Raw genomic sequence first — 26633 nt, forward strand, 5'->3', positions numbered from 1 at the left:
TAAATATAATCATGAATTATTAAATTTAATTTTTTATTTAAAATTTTTTTCTACATTAAATAGTTCATAAAACCATTAAACAATCTAATTATTATTTTTAAAATTATTTTTTTATAAATTTAAGATTTGTTTTTTTAATTTAAATAGTTTAATATATAATTTCAATTACATAAATAAAAATAACTTTACTTCTTAACACTATTATATAAATAAATTAAATTAAATATATATTTACGCTAAATAGTAATATTGATTGTATTCTAAATTTTTATGAAATGATATAGTTAGGTATACCTTATCTTTTAATTAGGCATAAAAGATTTATAAAAATAAATGACACATCTTAGAGTTTAATATAAGCTATACCTAACTATATATATATATATAATCTCTAACCGGCGCCAGTGCATAGGGGAAGAAATGCCAGTTAAGAAGCAGTTGTAGATGATCAAGAAATTGCTAACAAATAGAGATATTCCACAAGGATGACAATTATGGAGGATGATAATTTGATCATGTTATATTGCAATAAAAATTCTTGCTTTAATTTTATAAAGGTAAAAGCTCCCTCTCCCTACTAGAAGCCTTCCAATCAATGGCTCAAAAATAAGGGTTACAACATGGAAACAGTTTTCTTTAGCCCCATCCCTGATCCATGGAGAAAGCGAGATCGAAGAAGCCTGTCTTCAAACATCACCAATTTTTTATATCAGCCACCATAACGGGTCTTCAGGGATTCTGGGGGCTCCTCTTCCATTATACCTGCACCAGTTGTTGCTAGATACTCACGGATGGTTGTTTTACGATCTCCAAGGAAGGTATGATCCAAAAAGTTGTCATGAGCGACACGGCCCAGATTCTTTGCTGCCAACACACTGCAGGGCATTTTACCACTTTCAATTTACATATAGAGAATGCCGTATCGAATCAGAGTTCGTAGAAATTTATTGGTATTCGGTCATGGACGCAGAAATTTAAGTTAAGAGACTTAATTATATTTTTTCAGTTACAATTTTAATTTCATTTAATTCATATAAAATATTTATTTACATAAAATAGAGAAAATAAAATTACATTATAAAATTTTAGAAATTAAATTAATTTGCTTACATTAAATCTAAATTTTTAAAATTTTTTAATATGAATTCTCTAAACTATTATTTATTAAAGACACTATTTGATTTTAATATTTTGATCTATATTTAAAATTTTTTAAATTTAAAATATAACCGTGAACTATTAAATTCATTTTTTATTTACACTAAACACTCTAAAAATTCATTTTTTATTTACACTAAACACTCTAAATTTTCATAAAATGATAAAATTATTACCGTTTAATTTTATCAATTCATAAAAAATTAAAATACAATTAACAAATTTAAAGCACAATTAATAATATATATATCAATTTAACATTTTCCTAATAAATGATTAATTTGTATTTAATTATCATAATTTTTATAATCTCAAGTGTTCAATTTTAACTATTATGGGATCTATGTAAATATTAAATCAATAAATTAAATAATTAATAAATAATTTACCTTATAAATATTTTTTTATTTAAAACTCTCAAAGATTAAATATATATTTTTTAAATTGAAAAAAAAAATAGATAATAAAAGAAACATAAATTAGAATGGCTACTTTAGGATTGTATTGGTATTGAAAACTTATAAGAATATTATTATTAGATTTCTAAATTTTTAGAAATTTTACTAATTTTCATCTTTATAAAAATCATTCAAATAAAAGGTTCATGGATAAAAATCATTCAATTAAAAGATTTATGTATTTTATAAAACCAAATTGTTTAGTTCATAGGTTAAAGTAGGGCTGAGCAGATTTCGGTTCAAACCGAAAAAACCGACCGAACCGAACCGATTTAAAAATTTAGTTCGGTTTTTTATATATTTCGGTTCGGTTCGGTTTTTCATTTCAAAAATTTCGGTGATTTCGGTTCGGTTCGGTTTTAGATTCAAAAATTTCGATTAAACTGAACCGAACCGAAATCACTTATACTACGTCGTTTTGAAATATACCCTTATAAGCATTTGCCCTAAATCTAAAAGATGTGCCATTGAGAGTAGAGACGCAGGTTCCACGCCGCCTCACCCCTCCCGTCACACCTGTGCCTCTTCTTCTCTGAGCACTGAGCTCCACCACTTCCAGCGGGTCCACCGTCCACCGTCCAACCTCCACTCTCCTCCCGACATCGACCGATTAACCATCGCGGCTAACTCAGGTCATCGATCTTCACTTGCAACGCTGAGTCGCCGACTGTCGTCACTCTCCACTGTAGCTCTCTATTCTCTCTCTCCAGTCTCCACACAATCGTCGGCCGTCGCTCTCCACGCAATCTTCGGCCGTCGCTCTACAGATTAACATATGCCTTAACTATCCGCTTGTAGCATATTACATTGTTAAGAGTGTTGGCCAATTAAGGGATAGCTTGCTTCTCTTGAGACCTGTTCATATGTTTTAGATTTATGGTTCCCTCCTTTAAGTTCAACTAGCTTTGCATGGTTCAAATTCTTATTCTCCCATGCCCATCATTTTCTGTCCATAACAAACGCTTTTGTGTATGCTACATTATTTTCAGAAGTATAATTTGATTAAGAGATGATGATGGTGCTACAGTGGGCAGAAATTTGGAGTGTTCTTCTGGTTTTTAATTTTTATGGTCGCTTTCCACGCAATTTTGTTGCTTGCTGGTGTTGTCATTGCATACTTGGTTTCAATTTGCTATTTTATGGTTAGTATTATTTTACTGTTATTGCTCTATTTTGTATTCTTGCGTTCAAATTTTATCTTCCCAATCTGTACATCCGATGACACACTGCTTTTTGAATTGAGTATTGGGGCATTTCAGCTGGGGTTCGCATGAATATATTTGCATTTGTATTAATTGATGATAAATTGTCCAGGTTAAATTTTAATTTTTATATTATTTTATGATTATTATTGATTTTTTATTTGTAAAAGTTAAAATTAAAATATTTTAATAGAATTTTAGAATGAATTTAAAAAAAAAAATTTGAAAATCGGTTCAACCGATCGAACCGACCGAACCGAACCAAATCGGTTCGGTTCGATTCGGTTATTCCTCTTATTCGGTTCGGTTTTTGTAAAATTCTACAATTCGGTTTTCGGTTTTTTCGGTTCGGTTCGGTTTTGAACCGAACCGACCGAATGCTCACCCCTAGGTTAAAGTAATCGGTAGTCAAATTATTTTACCTTTAGTAAAAAAAAAATACAAATATTTAAATGTATAGATATTGAATGATACATATAATTAAAATTATATAAACTAAATAATATAAATACTCAAGACATTAACATGAATTTATAAAGATTAAAAAATTTATTTTATAAAATATAAAAATATTTTAATTGAATAATTTTTAAATAGGATAAATTAATAAATTTTTTTTAAAATTTAGAGACTGAATAATAATTTTTCTTTAATTAATGAAAATTACATAAATACCATATTAAAATTTCAAAAAGATAAAAGGAGCTATAATTTTTAAAAAGTTCAGGAGCCCACCCCTAAGTGGGTCCGTCACTGTTGGCACCTTTACCTTAAGGACTTGAGACTTTAGGTATAAAAATAGCTTCAACTTGTTCTTCTGGCAGCTCAAAAACAAACGGGACCAGAAGATATAAACGGGCTCAATTAGATAAAGTTTAAGGGTAACACAGAACAAGAGTTCCTATATTGAAGACACTGGTGAAATTTTCATATCAACGAGGCAAGAACTCTGGCAACCTTTTTATCTTTAATAGAAGTCTATTTGTTTCCCTTTGATGTGCAAAATTAGTTGAGCTGTTTTGGAGTCGATGTATCTTATTTACTCTGCTAAAATATGTGCACCCATTTGGTTTCTACCTCATTCTGCTAAAATATGTGCAACTCCATTAATAAACAGTTTTTATATTGAAAAAGTAATTTTAAACAAGATGGCACCGTGTGATTTTTTGTGTGAAACGCAAGTAATGCCATGCCATTCAATAAAGAAAGAGTTCTATAAGAATTTCCACACTGCACGGCAGTATGTTATCAGATGTAGCACTTACCAGTGCCGAAGATAGGTACGACAAGGTAAGATATCATCTCTCCAGATCTTATGGATGTCATACCTGCCATAGTGCTGAAAATAAATCTCCCTGCTCCCTGCATGAAATTAGATGGCGGATATCATATTGCATTGTGTTACAGTTAAACGATGGCAAAAAAAGCGCCAACAACAATTAGGAAATGCAAAATTACAATTAGGCGTGATTCAGAACATGACCTCAGACATCAAAATGATATTTCTAATTGCTACATGTAGAGAACCTCATCATTAGATGATTGAACCATCATCTTGTTTATTAAAGTCAGCAATCAGAAAAATAGATATTACAGAATATCACCTGGAATGGAAGGTGGTCACATGCTCATGAAATACATAAACCAGAAAATGTGCAACATTCTTATTCTCTGTGCCACCTTATGGGCAGTAACCCAGTTGGAGGGACATTACCTTGGCATCTAATTTGGAAAAATTCCTCATCACTGTAATGAGCACAAAGCACCTGCAACCAATTTGCGATCCAGCAGTCTATTAACTAGAAAATTGACGTGCTCATGCAAAGCAAATATTATATATAACGAAAGTGAAGAGCAAGCTACTGCAAACTAAAAATATCAACATCCATATACCGCTCGACTATCAAATGGCTTGCCATCTATTGTTTCAGGCACAACCTGCCAAAGGGAGATGGAAAAGAAAAAAAAAAACACAAAACAGCTGTTTGAAAATAGCTTTGATCAATCGAAGAACAGTAATAATTGCAAAAATAATCCAGCAACTCACGGCTAGAAATCGAAACTCAAGCTCCCTTTCCATAAAAGCAGGAATCTGACTCCAAAAATAACACATTTAGATAAAGTTATCACCAACACATACACTCACCTAATTATTCCCCATTTCTTCAAACTAGAATAGAACATAACAACTCAAAAGCATATATGGCTTCCCATGTACCTCTGATTTATCAATCTCAAAAACTGTAACTATAAGAGTTTCACCTTCACAAGGCTCCACGCTCAAGCTCGAAATCTCCTGCAAACGTTCATAAATTCACACACATTTACATCAAAAGCTAATAGATTTGTCTTTGCATTTTTTATAGCAGTTTAGATACCTTAGTTTCAGGCTTGGCGATGCCACGTTCGAAGAAGATGGGCGCCACATGAGCGAACACGCGCCGGAATCCGTTCAATCTCGCAACTCTGAAATTCGCCAGATCAGGAAATGTGCTTCTTGCGCTTCTCTCTGTTCCATTAAACATCAAATCAAACAACCAATAAACAACATGTGTAAATTAAATTTAGTCAAATGATGTCGAAAAAAAAAACGTGCCGGAGAGAAGAGAACCGAAGCCACAGATGGAGATGAGACCGGAGGGAGAAAGAAGGCTATGGAAATCGGACTCGTCACTGAGTTCGGTAATTCCCGATTGAGAGATAGCCGAGGACATGATCGGAGGAAGTCGGCGGATAATTCTCTGGTGGAAAGAATTGGAAGATAATCTAAGTGAACAGATAGGTGAACTGTTAAGAGGCAATAGGATGATCGGAGATTGACGAGAATAAGCCCGACAAGGGCGTGGAGAAGCGTGAAAGAATGGGGGAGGGAAAGAGAGAGAAGTTGTCATATGAGAAATAAGCTGGAAAATTACATTGGAGATGGTGGCTGCTTGATACTGACGACAGACGACAGACGGAGAGTAGACTCCGATTCTGAAGCGGTGCACTTGTGATTTTGTTCAACGACAGGGGCATTTTGGTCATCTTGGGACCTCTATTTTTGTTTATTTTACAAGTAGTATACGACGTCGTGCTTCGGCTCGTCTCGTCTTTGGCTCTCTGCTCGAGTGCTTCTGGTCTTTTGGTTTGTTTTTTTTTTTTTAAGGATCATCTCTGCTTCTGGTCTTCACTGATTGCTGCTTCCAATTTCCACCGAAGAGGATGCCGCTAAAATGGTAAGCATGTAATCCTAGAAAGAAAGATCAAATTGATCTTCTTTTTTATGGATTAAAGTTACGAATTCAAATTTATATGTATAGGGTTTTGCATTGGCAAGCAATGCAGGAACAACGGTGAACACCCAAATCCTCAACGAGGTCTCACAATGCGTAGAGAGCATCAACGGAGTTAAAGAAGGGAGGTGGAAAGCTACTCTAACCTCCTATAAACCCATGGTTCGAGGTTATCATGTTTGTTTCTGAGTTAAGCTCCAGTTCTTTGTTCTTTTAATATATAAAAAAGAAAATAATTCTGAAATTTGATTTAATTTGGTAAAACAGACCAGTCACTAACTTCGGAGTTCCCGTGGGATTTCTTGGGAAGCAGCCAAACAAGTACTATTTCATGATCCGGGGTCAAAGGCTCGTTGTCGAGGCGGATTGAACAATTCAGACCGTAATGGAGAAACTGCAGTCTTACAAATCGAGGGTGGCCTTTGTAAATGCGATTGTTTTGGTTAGTTTAATCTGTGGTGTTGTTTGATGTTTGTAATTTGTTTTATGCGAGGGGTTTCAGTATCAACTTGGAGACTTTCAGTTGAGAGTGGGAAAGGTTGTTCCAAGTCATTCGGAGAACTTGAGAGGAATTGTTATGGAGGTAATGAACTTGCATGTTATGTTTTCAATCCGAAGATAAATTGCCCAAATTTGTCATTGTTTAAAGCTATTTGATGTTTCGTTCATTTTATCTGATGCTCTGCTTTCTTTGGATGGTTTGATGTGTTTATTTACTAGTGCTTGTTTGGGGCTTTTTTCTCCTATGAATGCAAATGCAGATTCAGATTTCAAGTTCAACTTTTGGAATAATTTATGTTTATAGAGATATCGCCTTTGCCTTGATCCGGTTTATATATAGGATTCACAATGCTCACCTGGCACTTAATTTTCATCAAAAACGTTAAAGCTTCTGTAGCTGAATGTTGAAATCCAATCTATTGCTAGAAAGAATCTTTGCTTCTATATAGTTCTTAGTTTTCTGAAGGTGTAGGACTGAGGACTGAGCACAATAATCTTCTAGTGTAGCTGCTTTCATGGTAATTTATGATATGAATTAAATTTGACATTATTAAATCATGCCCATGCTGGCTGTCTCATGCCTGTAATAATGCTTTTTATTGTCTTTCTCCATTGCTTGTTGAGACTTGTTTGTTAAAACCACAAGCCATTCTTTTGAAGGTTGAGTATATTCCCATATCTCCAATGGAGAAGGCCAGACAAATCATGGAAGAATTTGTTGATATATGCAAGAAGCCATCTCAAAAAAGATCAGTACCTGGTCATTTTTTGCATATGGAACCTAACTTTGCGGAGTATGGTCTCTTGGATTACTATACTCCGCAACACACGGCTGTGCAGTATGCTACTGTTGTGCCTCAAATGATTGCAACACAGACACGGAGAGTGCAAGCGGCAAGAAATTAGGAAGCTATTCCCCTAGGCTTATTGTAAAACTGACCCTTTTTTTGGATGTTAAAAGATGGTTTGAATTCATTTGCTGTTGGATCCTATTTTTTTTATCACTTTTTTATTTTGGCTATATGTTTCTTTTCTACAAGTGAAAATATGCACTAGAAGACAATGCATCCAAGTAACTAATAGACTGAAAGATAATATTGAGGCAGCCTGATATTCAGGTGCTGTTTATTCAATTTGATGTTCTTCGTCCAACACAGTTCCCATTTACATACAAGGTCTGCAGGCACTGAATGGTTTCTTTTGCCATTCATTACACAATTTCGATCGCTTATGCTTGTTTCAAGATCATCAATGGGTCAACCTGTTGAGTTGGTGAATTGTGAAAGAAGAGGCATATGGCTGAGATATCATCCATGGCAATGCCTCTTTTCTTGTATTTCCATGCACGAACAGCACATTGAACCAAAGTTTTAGCCGATTTTTCCCTATCTGGTGTTGAAGAAACAATCTGGACTGCTTCTTGATTGGAAATAACATCCCATAGCTGTGGAAAACAGTGCCTCAAATTAGTCAGGTTCCACTTTGTTTAGAATGTGGGTGAAGTGTATTACAGTAGCAATTATTATATGAACTCATTCCACTATTTTATTCATTTGATTAGCCTAAGCTCTAATTAGCTAATCTGCCAACCAAATTAAAAGAGAAAATTAGCATTTCTGAACGACAGAGTCAGGCATAAGGATAAGGAAAATTTAAAGGTGATTCTTTTATGATGGGAAATGATATCGAGAAAAAGGCATACCCCATCCGTTGCCAAAATGACAAACTGATCTTTGCTTCTTATGCTTCTTTGGGTCACATCAGGTATTGAACTGAGCCCAAAATCTTTTACACAGTAGTCACCGAAGGCTCTTGATAATGCCAGTCCCGGTCTCTTTCCATTTGGCATCCAGACCCTATATACACCTGGCTCATCATGCAAGCAGAATATTCGACCGTTGGATTGTGTTATTCGTTCAGCCTCCTCTACAACCACCATAAAAAGGATAATATCTTCAGGTAACAAAATGCTCACTTGTATAGAACACTGATTATATAACGAAGGAGGAAGAGCACTAACGGGGTAAACTGGGTTTGAAGTCGATGGTAAGCTGAATTGGCACCAAACTGCCATCATCAGAAGTTGTTGCCAACACAGCCCTTGAGTCCCCAGCATTTGCTATAACAAGGTGTTCGCCCTGCAGATAACATTGGCGAAAAATTTTAGGCTACTTCTCGTTCACTTTATAAATTTACTTCTGCTTTAGGAAACTTTTTATTTTGCGTTGAAGTCATCTAGAAAAATATAATTAAGATATTACGAGTGATGAAACATTAAATTAGCCAAAAAGATAAAGAGTCCCTGAATATGCCACATCGAACAATGGAAAAAAGCAATTAACCTGTTTAATGATTGTTAAGGCTGTAGTACCACTGCAAAAGGCATCGATGTCGGGATGCTGCTTAAGTTCCTGATCAATGGCAGCATAAGTCTTCATATACGACTGCTTCCAAATATCAAACTGATGATCTCTATCCAATTCAATTTTGAAATCCATGTCCAGCGATGTCAGTGCAAGTGTTTTTTGCCAATTACACAGCAAAGAAGAAGGAACAGATTCTTTAACCCTTTTGGAAACAACATGTCCCCATGGACCATGCCCATCAAAAATCCCACAAAAGATAATGTCCTCTTGGCATCCAAATTCCTACCAAATCAAAAACAAGCCCGAAAAACTAATATTCAATTAGAAAGACCAATACATCACTTGATATGGACTCTAATTAGATTGGGACTGAGGCTAAGTTGAGTCAAATAAGGAGCAACCTCGAAGAGCAAAAGCAACCGGTACATGAGCAAACTTTTTCTAACTTCTATGATAGTCAGCCTATAAATATTTAAAGTGAATTGACATACCTCCCACACAATCAAGCTATCTTGATTGATTCCTTTCTGCCCTCTCTTGGAGCAGACGGAGGCAAAATTATTTGATCTGTTGGACTTGACAATGCCTGAGGAACTCAATATCAACTCGCTCTTCCTTGCATCCTTTGCCAAAGCTTCTGCAGCTTCCTTTCCAACATCTTTTTGGGAGTTCTTCCCTTTCTTGATTGATACTGACCTCGCTAATCCATCAAAAAGAGACGGAAAAAGCACCATTGCTTTCGCTACCTAAAAACAATAAACAAATTAATAAAGCTGATTTACATCTATTAATATTTCAAACTTGAAATAATCTCATTGATTTTCAGTAAAATCATAAAAACAAACATACGAAGTGCATATTCACTTTCTCCTAGAGCTAATTTAGAATTGGCTTCATTAATCAAGAAATTCATAAGAACAAACATACAGAACGTCCTTCGTTATCTATATTATGAAATTCAGAAATTCAGGATTCAAAATATAATTGTTTTCACGTGACTGCTTTCACTGAGTTAACACTCTAAAAGGTTTCAAACTCTCTTCTTTTGTATTCGGCTCTGAAAGTTTTTCAACCAAGCTAAATCCAGCGCATGAAATCACCACCGACTGAAAAATTTTTCAACATAAGGGAAAAAAAAAAGTTTACTTCCAAGAGAAGCAAAATCAAAGTTTGCTGGCTACATATGATCGATCATATCCCAAAGTCAATAAAAGAAAAGGAAGCATAGAAAACCTTGTCCTTAAGCGACTTGGTCCACAAAAAGACCGATTAACTTCGCCGGAGCATCCGAGATATTACGTCACGACGGCAAGCAAATCTGTCGCTTGGATATTCAAAGGCTTCTTCTCGTCGCTTGTACTCCATTTCCTGTCATCTTTCCAGCTTTTCAAGTTCTTAAGTACGTGAGTAATTAATGTATGGCTTTACAGTAAGTTTGGATAGAGTAAATGACTATTATGCCATTTATAGGCTGTCTTAGTATGTGAATGGGTTGTGTACATTTTAGACATTTGACTAGGCCACTACACGGTTAAAAATCCGTCTCTTTGGTCAGAGTAGAGTGCTCTCGCACCACATACACTGATACACTATCTATCCATCTCTCTCTCTCTCTCTCTCTCTATATATATATATATATATATATATTGAATTCATTGTTTATATTTAAAAAAGAATTATATACTTATAAATATAAAATATATTATTTTTAATACACTTGAAATATTTTATAATTTTTCTTGCATCACAGCCGTGTTTAGTTTAGGATACAAGATTAGTACAAGGTAATGTTATTATTGTTGTTATTATTATGATCTACATAAAAGTGGGTCAAAATCTAAGGAACTGATTTGCTTGACAAGTGGCTGTGCAGTTTACGTCATCATTAGCATTATATTTTTTAAAGTTTAGTACAAATAAATTTAAAAAGATATTATTAGCAACAACAATGAAATTGCAGATATAATAAATAATAAATAAATAAATAAAAAGTCGGTGAAGAGCATATATAAAATAGGCATATGATAGGGAAAGATCGGTTCATAGCGATTACAATAAGATATTTGCTTGGTTGTAAGAGAACTACAATAAAATTATATATCTTGAAGAGCTGTCGATTGCAACATGATTAAAATAAATGTATGATTACGAAAAGATGTTGAACTAAAAACAGCTCACGATGATCCCAACCAAACACATGGGCTGAATTTTAAGGAGTCAATTTGGGGGACCATGGAATTAGGGATTAGGATGTGAAACATTTTAAAGATGATTATGACCCCATGATTGCGATCAACATTATAGGCCTATATCCATAAACAGCAGAATATTTGTACCTTGATGGACATGAACTGTCGTGTCTGGGGCCATAAAACACATGGACAAGTAGCTACTCTTTAAGCATGGAACTTAAAGCATCAATGATAAGAGACCCTTGATTTAACACACACCATTCACACGCATCCATGTAGAAATTTTAATTATACGATGAAAGAGTCATCCGATCTCATAATCTATTAAACGATTGGATGCTTGTGAAGCAACTATTAGCAAAGAAGGTATATTGTGAATTTGGTACAACAGTGCTCATTTTACATTTCGCTTCTTTTCCATTTTCTTTTTCCTCTTTCTAGTATTATTTGCAAAGAGAAAAAAGAAAAGAAATTCAGCAAATCAATCATTACCTTGCAATTGCTCACCACCAGAAGGTAAAACGCTCATTCAAACGGCATTTACCTCCAGGATGAAAAACACTTTACGCTGCAGATAAATAATTAAAATGACCTACACCTATTGAGTGATTAATAAAAAACTTGGGAAGCATAATATTCGCTCTCATTAAACACAGGTCTTAAATCTTCCTTGCACATGAAATCCAAAGGGTAAGAAACAAGATGTCCACGGATTGCCTGCAATCTCCCCATAGGATCAGTTTGCTTCATGTCTCCATTTTGGTACGATTCAAGCTTTTCTGGGGCCATTCCCAAATCAATGGTAGTGTGGCCAAGTCTATCCTTCCAGAAGGCCATGCTTTGTCTAAGTGCAGCTCTGTGAGTATGTGAATAGTTACAACACACTAAATTGATTGAAAAACATTAGGGCGAAAAGGGGGGAAATGCTATATAGAGGGAATCCATACCTGGAATGTATGAGATCACTGGGAATGCAAGAAAAGACATCCTGGTAGATGGTGGTATTTGTCTGTCGATTGAATCACCAGTAAATGATTGTTAATTTGAGACCAAATTCAATACAAATGCAATTCACCAAATTAGTACTTGATCTGGGGTTCAGACAAGAAGGAGTTTTTTATGTGGCAAGGTAGGTAGATCTACCATATAATTCTGGTCAAACTGTGACCAGATTAGCCACAGTGGGTCAGCCAGATGCAACCGGGCTCTGGGCCTCTTAAAGTTAAGAAAGCTCAGCCAAATTGTTCTTCAGAATTTTAAATCTTCAAAGCATTGTTCTTCTATACGTAAAATGAGAACAAAATTATTTCCCCCCTCTTTCTAGCCACAGAAAGCCATAATAATACCCCCCCCCCCCCCACACGCACACAAAAAAAAAAACTCTCTCCACTAAGTTCACTTTTGAAGCAAACTTCTATTTACAAAAATTTTGGGCTTCAAATAAATTACGATTCTTTCTGCTTCTCACCTTTGCAGTCGCGACCCACAGGTCTTTGTAAGTTGAATCAACTACTGGGTCTATTATTTGATTCATCTGAGATGATAAGGAAAAAGAAAAGAAGAGGGACTACATTATCAGCAAAACTGCACAGGCTACTGCAATACTATAATTTACCCACATTAAAATTTTTTTCATTTGCTTAGCTGTAGATATTTCTATAGTTAGGTATACTGACCTCTTTGGCATGAAGACCAAGGTGTTCAGACCACAAAGAAAGGCGAAGACTTGAAGAAAATTTTCCAGCTTTCCAAGGCTTCCCTCCCATTGAGGATTCAACAAACTCTTTGTCTTCAATGAGCACACCGATCTAGAAAAACAGATTTTGCAATAACTCAGAAGCTGCTCCACAAGTCTTAAAAGACTATTCATTAGAGACAAAGTGAAACTTACAAAAGCCTATATGTTACACAGGGATCAGAGAAAAGTGGGTGGCAAGAAAAACAATATTGCCATATGTAAATTTCCAGTGGAAAAAAGAATGTCATCAGTTAATGAATGCCATGTGCAAACCAAAATGGTAGCAACCCAAAATAATAATCAAGACCCTGGAAAAGATGTTTTTGGTTCATAGAATCCTCGTAATTTTATTGATAGTAAGAATGTTAATATTGTCTAAGACGGTTCCTTGAAGAGAGTAAATTTGCACAATGTCAATTTCAATGTCCTCAAGGTTCAGTAGAAACTTGTGAAATATAAGCTCTGAAATTGCCATATGTTGTAAGCAAATTTAGACTATGATCAAAATTTCTTAACCAGTTGTTTCAAAAGGACCATGAAATAAGTGATACCTCTGAATCTCGCGAACCAAGTAAACTCCTGTCGTTGATATTAGCAGATCCAATCAAAGTTGCAGAGTCATCAACTATCATGATTTTACTATGCACATACACCTGCATATTTGAATAACAATATGATTTGACAGGGACTATGGGAACTTACTGATTAGTGAACCTTAGTACAGAACATGACTAAGGTGTCCTAAATTTGAGCCATGATGCAGAAAAACAGCATTTGCCAATGAACGAGGAATCATAATAACTTATTTTCTAAAATGATGAATGCCTACAAGCAAATACCTGACTGGTGGCCACTGGACCACCATCAAAAAGTCGGCCATAAGCTCTAAGACCGTAAAAGGAAATGTAATCATGTGTTTTTGGACCAAGAACATCGTAAAGATTATGCAATATTGAATTTTGTCCTCTGCAAATGGTTCGATATTGCCAATGCATTATGGCTCTCAAAGATGCAGCACCACTATCATCCAAACCCCCCTGTAAAACTAATCAGTAAGCAAAAAAAATTACATGCCCAAAATTTAAATTAAGAGGAAGTAATCAAGAATTTGAACCTGGAAACCAGGAATAAGAGGTATGACAACAATAACCCTGAAACACTTCTTCTCATTGTATGCTCGCTTTATACGATGGTATAATGATTCTAATACACGATTCCGTATAGTGTCATCTGCTGAAAGACCTGATATAAAAAATTGATTCTACACAGCCCAAAAGCATAAGCAGAAGTCAGAAAAAAGGAAGAGAAAAATAGAAAATATGCCAAGCCTCTGTGACCTCAAACCCTAAAACACTCCAATGAGGAAAACTTAAAACCAACAGAAATGTGTGAGAGTGTCCATGTTGTGCAAGATTAGTGTTTAAAGTTACAATTACATCCAAAGATTATACCTCAATATATATAAAATGCTCTGCTTTTTCAATGAGAGAGCAATAAGCATGGTGAATACTCTCCTCAATTTGACTTGTTCCAGCAGACCACTGGCTCACACTCCTTATCACCTGAAAAATGAGGTGACCATTGAATGCAGCACACAGACTAAATTTTATAGATAAACAAAATGAGTGTTGACTAGCTCCATAACAGTAAATGAAAAATTAATTATACCCTGGTCTGGCAAGGTGAATACCCACCCCGCATGCAGCACACACATGTCAATTTTTCACCTATTATTTCATTTTAAGGATTTTGGAGGGGCAAAAACTAATATTCTAGTTTCGCCCCTGCAAAAAATATTTAGCACAAATTAAGTTGGATAAGGTCCCATAAGAGGAGTAAACTATTGGTCCCAGCCAGGGTGTTGAGACCATCAGATATCTCCTTAGCAGTTGATTTTTAATATTAGACCATGATAAAAAAATCCACCTGACAACAGCATGAGGTACGTGGACCAACTTGACCAGTTTCATCTCCAAAACCAATCTGATCTCCCCGCTCTTGAGTTTCCCACCACTCCAAATCTGAAGCTTTGGTGCCAGTCTGTGGCAGTAGATCTGATGACATCTTCTCATGAAGATCCATAACACCATGGTCATCCACAAAGCCTTTCATTGGCATATCTGGAACAACAGGTTCAACTTTGGATTTCCGAAATCCAAGAGAGAGACTTCTGCCAGGAGTGGAGTCACACCTATTTAATTTTGGGCCTCCACCTGAAACATCTGGCCCTTCAGCTTCTTGAGGTAAAAGTAGAGGGATATCTTGTAAAGATGATCTAGACGAAAAAGAATCCTGCCTTTTAATTCCTTCACCATTATCTTCAACGCTCTTAATTTCAACCTCCAACTCTTTGCTGTTTCCCCTATAGTGTGGAATAACCATATGCTGCTGAGGCATAAGTAGTGGAATTGCTTCCTCATAAGGAGCTTTATTTCTCTGGAAAAATGCAAATTCTAATATTACAAGATTGCCACAAATGATAATACTGATCTGAGGTATTAATTGACCTTTGCATAGTTCCAACGCTGAACAAAATGTCTAGCTACATCGCGACACGGTGGTCCCCATAGTGCACAGTGGATGTCATGCCAAGGCATTCGAGGATATTTTCCACGATCCAGTTCATCTTTCATCGTATCCTCCCATGAATTAGGTTCAGATTCCCTGACATGTAAAAATTGGAAGTTCATTTTACTTATAATATGCAAGCATACTCCTTATCAATTATGCAGCTCATTGATTAGAATCATTGACACCTTAGAGAATTTTCAGACTCCCAAGTCCCAACCTCCCTGCACATAAGTTTTTTAGTGCCTCGGTAATATTGGACTAGTAGGTCATATTCTCTCACTATCAAGGCAAAAATAAAATATGCTAAAAGCTCAAAACACCATGAATTTATATCTCTTTGATTGAGTATGATCCTTCAAATGCTCATGTTCAGATATTTCATATATTAATCTTGAATAATTTTCATAGCACATCTTCAAAGATGATGTGTGAATTGAAGAACAAGAACAACAATCAACAGCAATAGATATAGGATAAGATCAAAAGTATCGTAGCAGATCACTCGAATTTGTTATCCACAACATTGACAAATGTTCATTCAATATTCTTCCAGAAAAAATTAACCTACCTTGGATTATAATAATCCTTCCCAGGCCAGACAAGAGGAGGGCAGTCACCCACTCTATGTTCACATGTGTCATAACGGCCAAAGCACAAATCCAGTCCTCCAATAAAGCAAATCTGATAATCAACAATGACAAGTTTTTCATGGTGGGACCTATAAGTAACCAAACTGTATATCAGAAACTGAAGAAATCTACTCTACTAAAGAAAATAGCTAACAAGTTGGTGGTTACTAAAGACTGTTAAAATTTCCAACAGTGCATACCAGAGGTAAACACCACTAGAGAAGTGGTCAGGATAACGCAAAACTCTCACATTCTCATGGATGCTAAGAAGCTTTCTCTTGCTATATACACTGTTGATTTTCAAAGCAAGAGCCACCTCCTTATATAGAAGAATGTATATCTGCAGTAATGAGATTTACATTAAACTAATGTAAATCACTGAAATCCAAACAGAACCAGAAATGGGACCCTAACAATCTATATGAAAGAGTCGATGAAGTTCGTAGTAGCACAAAGTGCTGAAAAATCTTTTCTACCATTCCTCCCAAAGGTCAACTCTATTTTGCCATCAATAGATTATGAGTAAAGGATTCATGTCCATACAAAGGATTCACAACCCATTATCTCAATATAAATGCTTAATCAAATTACTGACCAGTTTTCTCATACAATACATAAAAATAAATGAGCTATTTTTTAAACAATTGCAGCAGAAACAATGTTAAAATAGTAAAGAAAATAGCAAGTACCTGAACTCCTTGCTTTGCCTTGGCTTCCAGCAAAGAATCAAGCCTAGAGGATGCATGCGCATGAAAAGGACGTCGTAAATAAAGTTCTGGGCACAACCACCAGCCACAAATAAATATCTGCAAAAAATTTTAAAAACCATTAAGCATCACGATAACTATTGCCTAGCACACCTGAATTATATGTGATTGAGCTGGAAAAGACAGACCTCTGATTTAGCATCCTCGATTGATGAAGCAATAGCACTGAATGCTGCCCTACCATCTACAAACCATTGAGCCTGACTACCATCTTCAGTCAAACCCCTAGGAGGAGCAAAGGAGCAAAAGCGATGAGGATGACACCAACCTTCAGGAGGCCTAAGTCCAGCATCATTAATTGCAGCAACCCAATCTTTAACTCTACTACCAGTCTTTGTTCGTAAATTTATGCTCCGATTACCACATGTGACCTTCAAAGCTTAAAATAATCTGTTAGCAAGTGCCACAATCTGAATTGTATAGATAGACAATCACTCAAAAAAATTAATGTGTTCAGTGGAAAAGGTAATAATAAGATACATCACTAACTAGAAAAATTTACACAGGTATGGTACTCTGTGCATTATTTTCTCTATTGGAAGGTCATATAAGCCCTAAACCAATTGTTTCAGAAAAGAACTGAAAAAATCAGAGAAGGTTGAAAAGAAGTGAATCGATATCTAATTAAGTGAATGGATTTCAAGAAGTCAGTTCCATGGCAAGAAAGTAAGTCTATGAGTGTCAATTATCTTGTGAGTAAAATCTTGTTATATACTTCCAAAATTACTCATATCTTGAATAAACAAGAGAACCAAAAACTTCCTTCTCAACCATTTTATATGTGGTCTCTCCCATAGCAAGAAAGTCTCAATCTATGAATATCACCTATATAATTAGTCAAACATTAACAAATAGCAAGAAAGCATGGCATCAGCAAATAGATTGGTAACTTCAGCTCCCACATATCAAAAATCTCTTCAGTTCAACAAAACCAGCAGATGCTTAAACCAGGATACACCCATATCAGCAGAGCACTAGGAATACATTGTCATTAAAATTTTAAGATGAAGGCCAAAAAGAAAGTTTAAATGAATCCTTGAATGGCAGTACAACATAGAGAAATTATCTACCAGGGAAAGCAGGTGCTCCTTACCTTAAATGCATGACGTAAAGGATTGCGTTCCTTTGTTTCTCCTGCTAATGCTATTCGACCATCAGTACTACCATCTGAAGCTGGTAGTACATCAAAAACAATTATATCCAGAGGTTTGGTATCAAAAGGATCGGCCAGCAAGGCCAAGAATCCAGGTTTCAATACAGCCCACACCTGCACAAAATCATAAGACCAGGAAACTAGCATGATTTCTCTTATCAGAGAATCTATAGAAAGCATAGCAGTCTAATTCTTCGTCATATATGAGCCTCCCCAATCACTTTGCTTTCATGACCGAAATTATTCATAACTAAACTTCTACAGAGAAATCCATAGATTATTCTGGACTAGCTCTTTTATGTCTTACCCAATAGGAGATTTACTTTTCCTAAAAATATCAGCCTAAGTTGTACCTGTTAAATTTGGGCCAGACCTAACTCACCCCAAAAGCTAGCTAGTGCCTATGGCCCATATAAGGGGCACATTACCCCTTTACACAACCGATGTGGGATTCAACACACCCCCTCACACCTAGAATTTTTACTCGTGCGTGGCACATTTATGGGGCGCCCAACATCGGATGGGGAGGCTCTGATACCATGTTAAATTTGGGCCAGGCCTAACTCACCCCAAAAGCTAGCTCAAGGGGGAGGAGTGCCTATGGCCCATATAAGGGGCACATTACCCATTTCCACAACCGACGTGGGATTCAACAGTACCTATTAAAACTGTGTTTTAAATAGATGTATAAAGAAGAAATGTTTTTAAATAATCTTTATTATATTTTTAAATGCAATTATACAAATTATAACAGTAGGACCAAAGGTAACCACCTAAATTATAAAAGGAGAAGGTATTGGAGAAATCCTCATGTAGACATGTGCATCTAAATTACACTTTAATGCAAGAGCTTTGTGTACATATTCCTAGAAGAATATTCCACAATAATTATTCAGATTTTTTCAAAAACTGAAAAGTAATGATTCAGCACCACATATCAGGCTTACAAGGTTGCAATACCTTCTGCCAGTTGTCATTGCAACAACTAAACCAGTGACAAGCACAACATTTCCTAGAATCGTCATTCCTTGGAATTTTTGGCAAGTGCTTTGCCATAACATAGTCTTCTTTCAGCTTAGGACCATATTCCGGAGAGAAGGACAATTTAGATACCTCCAAGAATTTGCAAACCTACTTTCCAATTTTTAAGGACATATATCAAAAACAACATGGTTAGGGAGAAAAATAGGGAAAAAGTCCAAACGCCTAGCAATCAGCTATCACAAAGCATTAAAAATTCAGAATATGAAGGTACAATTACTGATTTAACAATCAATCATTTTGAATTATCTGCATGCAACTTTGCATAATTTATCATCACATGACACAGGTGGAGATAATATCTATCTAAACACAAACAGCAATCAGAGCCTTCCCTTCCAGAACGTTTATAGAGCTAAACTGAGCAGCAGCTAACAAGTTAAGAGATGCAACAGTGAGAAAACTGGAGCGAAAAGGCATGCTTAAAAAAAATTTTAATGGCTGAACTTCACAGAATCATCAATAACATGGAATCAAGTAAATATGACATCAAATTTGCAGTTTAAATTGACTGTGGTTCAATAAAATATAAGTGAATCATATTAAGCAAAAAAATAAATATAAAAGGAAAAATAATGAGCAAATCTGATAGAGTTAGGAACTTAATCAATGGCTGCAAGAGACAGAAATGGAGAAATATTTGTATTGAGCCTTCTATTAATCAAGAACTCAATTCCAGGAGTACCTCTCGACTAACAATGTTAGCCCAGCCTAAGCAGAAAGAAGAAGAAAATACATACCCCCTCTCTCCTCACACTATACTTATTTATACACACCCTCACCAGCTGTCCTCCTGTCCTTGTATCCTAGATTCCTGGTAACTCTGATTTCTAATATTCTGCCAAGTGTCCTTCTTCATCAAATTCCCCAGCCCTTGCCTTGTCGTTTCTGAATCGTTTCCTGTAATAGACCCTTAGCGGAATGGCTCTTGGGTTTGGGTTTAAATTAACAATGTTAGCCCAGCCTAAGCAGAAAGAAGATGAAAATACATACCCCCTCTCTCCTCACACTATACTTATTTATACACACCCTCACCAGCTGTCCTCCTGTCCTTGTATCCTAGATTCCTGGTAACTGATTTCTAATATTCTGCCAAGTGTCCTTCTTCATCAAATTCCCCAGCCCTTGCCTTGTCATTTCTGAATCGTTTCCTGTAATAGACCCTTAGCGGAATGGCTCTTGGGTTTGGGTTTAAATTCTGATCTCTAACAAAATCTAGATGCTGAGGCAAGTTTGAGCAAGATGGCATTAAAGTTAAAGCAGCACAATGGCTTCTAAATTAACACTTCTGTTAGGCTACAGATATGGAAACCAGTGTACACTTCTGTTAGGCTATATTATCTAATGTCATTTCACCCACTTAAAGATGTGGCCACAAATGTATTGTCCAAAATTACTTAATACATAATTTTTATCACCAATTTGCATTCATAGAACACTTGGAGAAAAGAAAAAGAAAAAGGAAAAAAAAAAGATGAGCATTGCAAACTTGAAAAATAAAGAGTCTAAGCATTGAGCATACCTCTCGGGAGTTGACAATATCCAAATTTCCTAGAAAGTGATTCAAATATTCTTGCATTGCAACCTTTGCTCTGGCTGACATGGAATGCTGTCTCCCCAAGGCTGGACGAATAACTGGCAAGGCAGCACTTGATGGAACGTCTCTGAACAAAAAACCACCCCTAAGAACTATAAAAATTACAAGTTTATCACAAAGAATGACAAATTGATGTTTGTGTCCTCCTTAACATGTAAGAGTACTACCTGTTTTTAGCACTTTCATCGTTATGCAAGGGAATAGTCTCGTCATCAGGATCATCATCATCTTGCACAACTGGCGCATGATCTCCTATTCCTAGATTTTGAAGCCATTCTTTAACCTTTAATATAATGTTCCAATAAAAGCATATCAAAACCAGACACCTTTCAAACAAATGTAATTGATAATATAAAAAGATAAAATTCAATTATGTGAAACCCAAGACATGAAAAGCAGATGGACGTCATTTTGCACACACCTGCTCTTGCTTCTCATGAATTTCTTCAAAAAAAGCCCGTCTCTTTAATGCAAAGTGTAAATAGAATACTTGTGCTGCTTTCTTCAATAACTGCCACTTGAACTGGTCAGGAAAAAATGCAACGGATTAACAATTTTCTTTTAAAAAAAAGAATGCCACGAATTCTCACCTTACGAATTTTAGAAGCACTTGAGAAAATTTTAACACGTATGATCAATTCATACAATGAAGTTCATATAGACAAATAGATAATAGCAAACATAGTTGATCGGGGGGGAAAAAACAAAAGAAAAACAGAGAGAAAGGAAATGACACTTCACAGAGAAGGCAATGATGACGCAATTATGGACGCAGCTTAAAACCAAATAAACTTGATCAATTGTATTGTTTTTAGAAAGAAAATCCTATTGAATAGACTGAAACTGATCACAATCGTCTAGAATCATCGAAATCTCATTTTCAATTCACTTCCAAAAAATAATACAATATATTCATTAATAGGGAAGAAAATGAGATTAAAGAGATGAATTCTTGCCTGCTTGTATTGAACCTCGATGGTATAAGATAAAAGCACTGGGCTAATATCGCCTGCATCAGGTCTAGACACAGAGACGATGGTGGCCGTCGGTAATTCGTCGAAAATCCGAGTGGCCTCCGGGGGAACGCCCTGCGTGAAAGAGAAGAATGACGACAACATGGACTGGTGATGCTGTTGCTGATGATGCTGCGGCGTCGACGGTTCTGATTGCATTTGGACGTATCGAGGACCACCACTAGTCCCGCCGATAAACTGATCCGACGAAGCCATTCGATAAGGAATATATGATAGGATTCAGTAGTCTCGTTAAATCCAATGGAGAGAAGGAGAAGATTGAAGTGGTTTTGGATGGATTTAATTAATTCGGATCTAAGAAGATGGAAACTAAACAATCGTCAAATCTGTAAAGTTTGAGAAGGAAAGAAGGTAGTTTGGCTTCAACTGGAAGTGGGAGTTTTACAAGCAACACAGGCGACGTCAACTGTGGTTGCTTTGAAATTGCCGTTTTAGATGTGGATTATGGATTGTCCGATTTTTCAAGGAAACGGATCTGTTTTTTCTTTCATTGATTAGTGCGTGAGAGTGCGGTCGGATATAAAAATTTGCTTTAATCTTCAATCTGACCGGAGATATATGTAATAATATGTTACAATATTGGTGATTCATACTAAAGTTTGATTTAGGCCGACTCTCAACCAACTACCATTCAATTTTAACACCATTATCCTGTTAAAGCCAACTACAAATAAAAATGAACATTAGCATAACCAATGGATTAATCCCATATATATGTACACCGCATAGTTAATAGAAAAAGAAAGCCTTTACTAGCATACCACATGCAAGAATCGCAACCAGATTACCAATGAGAACAAGTATGCAAAATTGATAACCCATTTGTGGCCGAGTTTTAAAACATTTTGGAAAACATCATTTGCTGATAGAATAACAATTTACTTGATTAAAACATAATAGATTTTAATTTTTTTAATGCCTTAAAATATTAGTTGCGGAAGCAATACCATAAAATTTCATTAAGCCAATAAAGCGCCGGCAGGCAGCAAGAACATGCCACCTTTTTATTTTTCCTGCACCTGCTAGATTGAACACACAGGTTGATATAAAATTTAACCCTTAATAACTTTGATAGCTAGAGTTACTACTACTTGGGCCTTATTTGGTTAGAGTAACTTAGATTACTACTACTTAGTCCTTATTTAGTTGAATGAAATAACTCATTTAAAAAATTTAAAATTTCTATAAAATATGAAAATTATTTTTATTTAGTTAACATTTTTTCTTTTAACTTTTTAAAAAATTAAATTACATACTTCTTGAAAAGTTAAAAATTAACTTTCAAGGACGTACAGCGTGCTGCCATCACCAAGGCCACATCAGCTCCCATTGATGGAAGCTGAGACGGAGTAGGTGGCACTATAAATACGCTCTAGAAAAAATGGCAACATCCAACAATCTGAATTAAAAACATCGACCTAGTAGATCAACTTCAAAGTGATAGTCATACAATCAAAGCACCCAACCAGGCATATGCAAAAGAAAAATTTCCGGGCCTTTGGTCATTCCAAGTCCATCACCCCTAAAAATACAGGAGGCCTTTTTTTCATCCCTGATGCCACTGGATTTTCTAAATAAAGTTCCACTTGTGTTCACCAAAAGAGAAAACAAAGTTAATCTCCTCGTGTCCCAATTGTCAGTTCCATAATGTTTGGTAAACTAATTTATCAAAGGAAAAAACAGATTCAACATATATGCAAAGGAACTACATCTAGTGGAATTCTACACTTCGAATAAATTGAAGGTTTCCCTAAAACAAAAACATAATAGCTTTAGGAAACAAGCTCCTATGCCAGATATCAGTACGAGCAACTCAGCTATCAACCTCCAGCATTCAACAGAGTCCAATCACTTCTTAGGTTTCTTCGATCCCCTGGAAAACCAGAAAATATAAATTTTGTACATTACAAAATGGCAAATACAACAAAGTCGCTAGGCGGCTTACTCAGCCTGCTGAGGGGCAGGTGCTTGTGGTGCTTTCGCTCCAGGTCCCTGTGATACAAGAGAAAAAATTACAATCCACAAGTAGGCACAAAAGAATATCATGTTTGCAATGATTAAACGACATTTTTCAAAGATAAACTGCACCAAAATTAGCATTAAAAATTTTTATCCAACCTGTGCCAAACGCTCCTCTCTTCTAGCAATTTTTCTCTCCCTGCTTGCCTTATTCTTAGCACGCTTAGCCTCAAACTGGTCAGACAGAGTCTTCTCTCTTGCCTTTTCAGCCTTCGATTTATGGATACTTTCCATCAGAACTCGTTTGTTCTTGAAAACATTACCTTTCACCTTCATGTACATGTCATGATACATGTGTTTGTCAATTTTTTTTGATTCCCGGTATTTGCGCAGCAGGCGCCTCAGAACACGCATTCTCCTCATCCAGAGGATCTTAGTTGGTAGCCTAGCTTCTCTAGTACCCTTGCGCTTACCTGAAAACATAAAGAAGTGTATCATAATTCTTATCACTACCACGAGGAAGTACTGCAACCCATGATTCGTGCAAGACATCTATATTCAAGTGTATGTTGGTCGTCGTTTTGATATGGGCATGAAATTACATCCAACTGAACCGACTCACACATTTCAATATGAAGCCATACCATATCCAGAGTGACGACCCTTTCTCTTGGCCTCCTTCATTCTCCGAGCACGAGAACGTGAGTGAATCTTTGTTGGTTTCCTGATGATGAAACCATCCTTCACTAGCTTTCTGATGTTCTGCCCTGAAATCAGTAACCATGACAAACAATTACAGAATCATGGAAAAGAAAAATAAATAAATCTAAAAACAACTTGCAATATTAGCCTTCAAAAGATAAAAATCATTCAAAAGACCAGATGTTAGAAAAAAAAATCTCATAAAAGTTGAGCATATGAAAAGAGCCATAGAATAGAATAAATCTAAACAGTAAGACACATATGCCCGATCTTGCTGTGTGAGAAACAAACTGGACTCAATTAATGAAACATTTACAATGGTTATACATGTCAGTCTTCTAAATGCTGCATCCTGGGTTATAGAGTGAGAGAGAATTATTTCAGATAGTAAAGTAAAAAAAAGATAAATCAGAGACATACTTCCCCATAATTTTCTACTTCCTTCAAATATTCAGGCCTTTTAACTTATACAAAGCCCTCCTAGAGGTCACATCTCAATAATGCGTGCCTCATACTATGCCAGGTGAATGTCCGGATAGGACCCAGAACCAGTACCAAGAGGGGCAGTTAACATCCTCCTTCCCCAGCCTGTGAAACCAACTAGACTAGTTTATATTTAAAAATAGAAATGCTAGCTACTGTTACTTGAGAAAGTAATCGTCTAACATTCTCCATCCTATTTGTTGAAAAGTCTTTGTTATTCTATCTTATGATTAATTATCCTTTTCTTTCATTAATTAATCACTATTTATGATACACTTCAATCAATAGGAGAGTGATAGACGATCACTTTCTCAAATGAAGGTAGCTAGCATTCCTCTTTATATATAAACATATATGAACTGAACTGGACTGGAACAGCTGGTTAAAATATTTAACACATGCTGCATGGTAGCCAAAGCCAAGCAATGATTTTTCAAAAAATAAATTAAAAAAATCTAAAAAATATATAACAGAATGTTTAATTAATAATAACTTGGAATATAATTAAGGCAATATATTTACATTTAAAGGAAAAATTGTTTGATTAATTATACTACAGTTAAGGAAAGAGAAAAATAATAAATGAACCTGAATAGTGAGGAAAAAAAATAATAAAGAAAGGAAATAAATTCAAATTATATAAGGTTTTTTTACTAAATTTTCAAGGGGGATATAACTTTTAATGAAAAATTTTTTTTCTCTCCTAATTCGATTCTTTATCATTAACACTTTCTATTCACTACCAATTCAATTAAGGCATTAAATAATGTTAATCAATATAATTAAGGAAAATACATTAATTACTTACATTTATAATATAAATAAGGAAATAAAATCAATACAATTTTAAAATTAATAAAGGAAATTAATATTTGTATTCTTTTTAATATTTGCATAAACATATAATGTCTTTTCATTTCTTTGTATTAAAAATAAAAATATTTGTTTTGTGAATTTTTGCTTTATTTCGACAGTGAATTTTGTGCGTACAACTGGGTCTCGGTGATTTAATGACCTGTACATTAGATGATTTAATGACCAATATATTATGTGAGTTTCTAAAGAGCATCCTAGTTTTCTGCTTGGATTTTGGATTCTGGGTACTATCTAAATTGAGAATTATGGATCAAACTATATGTATAAATTGATCCACTTAGGACCTAAAGTTCATACATCTCTACCAAGTCTGTTTTGTCTTTAATTCTGGAAATTAATGAATCATTTGAAGGAGTAAGAAAAAGGGAACTTACTGGAGTTGGCCATGGAGATTTCATTGACCTCATTAGGATCGAGCCAGATCTTGCCTTTCCCGCACTTGAGCACGCTAGCGGCAAGCCGCTTCTGGAGCTTCAAGGAAACCATCTTTCTCTTTGTTATCACTCGCGTGAGAGGCAAAAGGAGGGTTTTACGACTGGATGCAGAGGCAATGTTATACTATGGCATACTGAATAGTTTAGGGTTAGGGGTTTTTCATTTCGGATATTTACATAAATTGCCCAAAGAATATCTATAATTGCACAGTTAGCTCTCTAATTTTTTTAAATGACAAATATGTCGACTTTTTAAATTTAACTTTGCTATTTTAATCCCTTTGTGAAAAACATATTAATTATTAAATAAATTTAAATAAAATTGATTGAGAAGACGTAATTTACACTCTTTAATTATTATAAATAATGATCTTATTTTATATAGTTTTAAAAAAATTAAAATAAAAAATAAAATTTAGTAATAAGAGATTCCATTATAATTTATTTTGTAAGCGGTGTGCAAACATAAACTTGATATAATGTTTTAATGTCAGACT

General features: G+C 35.3%; 4 protein-coding genes and 1 pseudogene across 12 annotated transcripts; 1 reads left to right on the plus strand and 4 right to left on the minus strand.

Annotated features, from left to right (window-relative positions):
* Positions 1 to 492: 492 nt before the first annotated feature.
* LOC110601805 lies at positions 493 to 5806 on the minus strand. 2 transcript variants are annotated; one of them, XM_043951259.1, is made up of 8 exons: positions 5415 to 5806; positions 5197 to 5327; positions 5037 to 5114; positions 4866 to 4910; positions 4712 to 4756; positions 4533 to 4584; positions 4147 to 4180; positions 493 to 875 (listed from the first exon to the last, which is right to left on the minus strand). In XM_043951259.1, exons 1-8 carry the CDS (start codon positions 5707 to 5709, stop codon positions 710 to 712), a joined length of 846 nt encoding a protein of 281 aa, XP_043807194.1. In that variant the 5' UTR covers positions 5710 to 5806; the 3' UTR covers positions 493 to 709. The 2 variants fall into 2 exon arrangements, with proteins under 2 accessions (XP_043807194.1, XP_021594821.1); XM_021739129.2 differs by having other exon boundaries at positions 4084 to 4180; positions 5415 to 5804.
* Positions 5807 to 5812: 6 nt separating this feature from the next.
* On the plus strand, positions 5813 to 7617 carry LOC110601806 (annotated as a pseudogene).
* Positions 7618 to 7679: 62 nt separating this feature from the next.
* On the minus strand, positions 7680 to 10514 carry LOC110601804 (probable protein phosphatase 2C 34). The gene is made up of 6 exons (XM_021739127.2): positions 10194 to 10514; positions 9452 to 9706; positions 8937 to 9242; positions 8615 to 8732; positions 8297 to 8520; positions 7680 to 8038 (listed from the first exon to the last, which is right to left on the minus strand). Exons 2-6 carry the CDS (start codon positions 9692 to 9694, stop codon positions 7823 to 7825), a joined length of 1107 nt encoding a protein of 368 aa, XP_021594819.1. The 5' UTR covers positions 9695 to 9706; positions 10194 to 10514; the 3' UTR covers positions 7680 to 7822.
* A 981-nt stretch (positions 10515 to 11495) lies between these two features.
* On the minus strand, positions 11496 to 22246 carry LOC110601960 (phospholipase D zeta 1). Of its 8 annotated transcripts, none has more exons than XM_021739375.2 (20): positions 21605 to 22245; positions 21070 to 21171; positions 20816 to 20931; positions 20574 to 20733; positions 18971 to 19141; positions 17951 to 18124; positions 16986 to 17228; positions 16780 to 16896; positions 16291 to 16430; positions 16030 to 16179; positions 15398 to 15554; positions 14817 to 15326; positions 14342 to 14452; positions 14005 to 14151; positions 13730 to 13927; positions 13442 to 13543; positions 12829 to 12960; positions 12621 to 12686; positions 12100 to 12161; positions 11496 to 12008 (listed from the first exon to the last, which is right to left on the minus strand). In XM_021739375.2, the coding sequence occupies exons 1-20, from the start codon at positions 21875 to 21877 to the stop codon at positions 11762 to 11764; spliced, it is 3378 nt and encodes a 1125-aa protein (XP_021595067.1). In that variant the 5' UTR covers positions 21878 to 22245; the 3' UTR covers positions 11496 to 11761. The 8 variants fall into 8 exon arrangements, with proteins under 8 accessions (XP_021595067.1, XP_021595068.1, XP_043806945.1 ...); XM_021739376.2 differs by having other exon boundaries at positions 20574 to 20715; positions 21605 to 22244; XM_043951010.1 differs by lacking the exon at positions 16291 to 16430 and having other exon boundaries at positions 16030 to 16142; positions 21605 to 22246.
* A 910-nt stretch (positions 22247 to 23156) lies between these two features.
* LOC110602418 (60S ribosomal protein L19-1) lies at positions 23157 to 26290 on the minus strand. Its single transcript, XM_021739934.2, has 5 exons — positions 26077 to 26290; positions 24286 to 24408; positions 23801 to 24114; positions 23628 to 23674; positions 23157 to 23555 (listed from the first exon to the last, which is right to left on the minus strand). Exons 1-5 carry the CDS (start codon positions 26186 to 26188, stop codon positions 23531 to 23533), a joined length of 621 nt encoding a protein of 206 aa, XP_021595626.1. The 5' UTR covers positions 26189 to 26290; the 3' UTR covers positions 23157 to 23530.
* Positions 26291 to 26633: the final 343 nt, after the last annotated feature.

The sequence above is a fragment of the Manihot esculenta genome, chromosome 15 (assembly GCF_001659605.2).
Source record: "Manihot esculenta cultivar AM560-2 chromosome 15, M.esculenta_v8, whole genome shotgun sequence".
Lineage (NCBI taxonomy): Eukaryota > Viridiplantae > Streptophyta > Magnoliopsida > Malpighiales > Euphorbiaceae > Manihot > Manihot esculenta.